Source organism: Notolepis coatsorum (genome assembly GCF_963971535.1).
Source record: "Notolepis coatsorum genome assembly, chromosome: 1".
NCBI classification, from domain to species: Eukaryota; Metazoa; Chordata; class Actinopteri; order Aulopiformes; family Paralepididae; genus Notolepis; species Notolepis coatsorum.
Window position 1 is genome coordinate 57,141,403 of NC_140165.1, and position 2,436 is coordinate 57,143,838.

The following is a 2,436-nucleotide window of genomic DNA, read 5'->3' on the forward strand; positions in this document are numbered from 1 at the left end:
CCCTCGTTGGGCAGCATGCAGTCCTACCCAGCCCTCACAGTTCAGATGATATTTCCAAACAAAGCGTGCCCAAATTGCCTACTAATAACAATCTTTAAATACTTGAGCTGCAAACATTCACCTGTTTAGTTCTTAGTTAGGAACTAAGATATTTCACTTTTGAGCATGGATCACTAGATACATCCATTTATAATAGCAGGGTTGTAGGGCAATCTTCTCTGTCAGTAGGGAATTCAGCTCAAGCATTTAAAAGTCTCATTAAATATTTAAGATAGGGGCTAATGCATAGCTTAATTAACAAGGAAACAGGGTATTTTAGGGGGTAAACGTCCTTAGTTCTGGGGGGTAATTCCTGTGGTGCAAACAGAGTTGCTTCACATCTAAAAACAAACAAAATCATTCTTATAATTATTAAACTCCATACTTACTTTGACTTGAGAAGAAATATATTAAAACCGTTTTTTGTCCACATTGCAGTGTGAACGATGGCACCTGATGTGGGAAACAAGACCTGTCGTCTCCTTGTGGTGCTTCTAATGACCCTCTGGTCAGCCTGTAATGGAGGGAGGGTCCTGGTTGTTCCTGTGGAGGGGAGCCACTGGGTGAACATGGAGATCGTCATCAAAGCTCTTCACGCACAGAAACACTCTGTCACAGTCATACGGACCAGCAAAAGCTGGTACATCAAGGAGGACTCTTTGTACTACAACTCTATCACCGTGCCCGTTGCAGAGGCTTTTGATGAAAAATTTGTCAAACCAATCTTAAAAAAATTGATTGACCTAGAGAGGGGAGAGTTCTCTGCAATCAATGTTGGTCTTGTGCAAGTAGAGATGTTTTCTGTGATGCATAAAGTTAACAGAATAATGTGTGATTTTGCAAGGGCTATGCTGAGGAATGAAAGCTTTATTGGCACCATTAAGAACAGCCAGTACGATTTGATCCTTACTGACCCAGCATGGGGTGCAGGTATTTTGTTGGGGAATTACCTGAAGCTACCCGTAGTCTACAATGCAAGGTGGGTAACAAGTGGAGAAGGACATCTGACCATTGCTCCCTCTCCTTTATCTTACATTCCAATGATGGGCTCAGGACTCACAGACAAAATGACATTCACCCAAAGGGTAAAGAACATGCTTTTCTATTTGTTACTGGAGGTTCAAAACAGCTTCTCTATAGAACCACTGTACCAAGCTGTTTGTGATGAGTTCTTTGAACCAAGTGTGAAGTTCAGGGAGCTATTACAAGGGGCTGACCTGTGGCTCATGAGAGTTGACTTTGTGTTCGAGTTCCCTCGCCCCACTATGCCTAATGTTGTATATATGGGAGGATTCCAATGTAAACCTGCTCAACCTCTTCCACAAGAACTGGAGGCGTTTGTCCAGAGTTCTGGGGAACATGGGTTCATCCTTATGTCTCTGGGGACTTTTGTTAGCGAGATTCCTGGAGACATAATGAATGAGATAGCTGCAGCTTTTGCCAGCCTGCCTCAGAAAGTCATATGGAGACACACTGGCGAGAGGCCAGCTACTCTGGGCAACAACACTCTACTAGTTGACTGGATGCCACAGAACGACCTGTTAGGACATCCCAAGATTAAGTTGTTTGTAGCTCATGGAGGAACGAACGGAGTTCAAGAGGCCTTGTACCACGGAGTCCCAGTTGTGGGTCTACCTTTGTTTTTTGACCAATATGACAACCTCCTGCGTCTGAGTGAGAGAGGAGGTGCTAAGATTTTATCCTTGGCCACAGTGGACAAAGACAACAACTTTCTCAAGGCCGTACAGGAGGTTCTTCATGAGCCGACCTACAAGTTGAACATGCAGAGGCTCTCCAGGCTGCACAGGGACCAGCCAATGAAGCCCCTGGACAAAGCCATTTTCTGGATAGAGTTTGTCATGAGACACAAAGGCGCTGCTCATCTGCGAACCGAGTCGTACAGAATGCCTTGGTATGCCTACCACTCTGTTGATGTTATCCTGGCTTTGATGGCTCTTACTTTACTAGGGATTTTACTCACATTTGCAATTTTCAGATATGTATGTCTGAGAACATGCCTGAAAACTAAAATGAAAAAAGAATGACAGGATTTAATACCGTTCACTTTCTGTTGAAATATTATTATGCATACAAGTTTTACCTGAAGAAGGTGTATGTTGATTTATTTTACCAAATCAATATGGGGTTTATTGATATTCTTGAAATGTATAATCTGTAGATGGTATTCATAACATTAACATCTTGTAAATCAGAAGATGGATCTGTTTGATGGATTCCAGTATTTACCAACACTGCCAATGTAAACTAACCTTTTACAGCCACAAGGTAGAACAAATAGGCGGCATGGTGGTGTAGTGGTTAACACTGTTGCCTCACAGCTAGAAGGTCCCAGATTCGATTCCCGCTTGGGGACCAGGTTTCCATGATGCCAGGTAC

General features: G+C 43.1%; 1 protein-coding gene across 1 annotated transcript; it reads left to right on the plus strand.

Annotated features, from left to right (window-relative positions):
* Window positions 1–485: 485 nt before the first annotated feature.
* Window positions 486–2,084, plus strand: LOC311233974 (UDP-glucuronosyltransferase 2A3-like; the record flags this gene model as incomplete). The annotated part of the gene is made up of 1 exon (XM_084321041.1): window positions 486–2,084. The coding sequence occupies one exon, from the start codon at window positions 486–488 to the stop codon at window positions 2,082–2,084; it is 1,599 nt and encodes a 532-aa protein (XP_084177167.1).
* Between the last annotated feature and the right edge of the window lie 352 nt (window positions 2,085–2,436).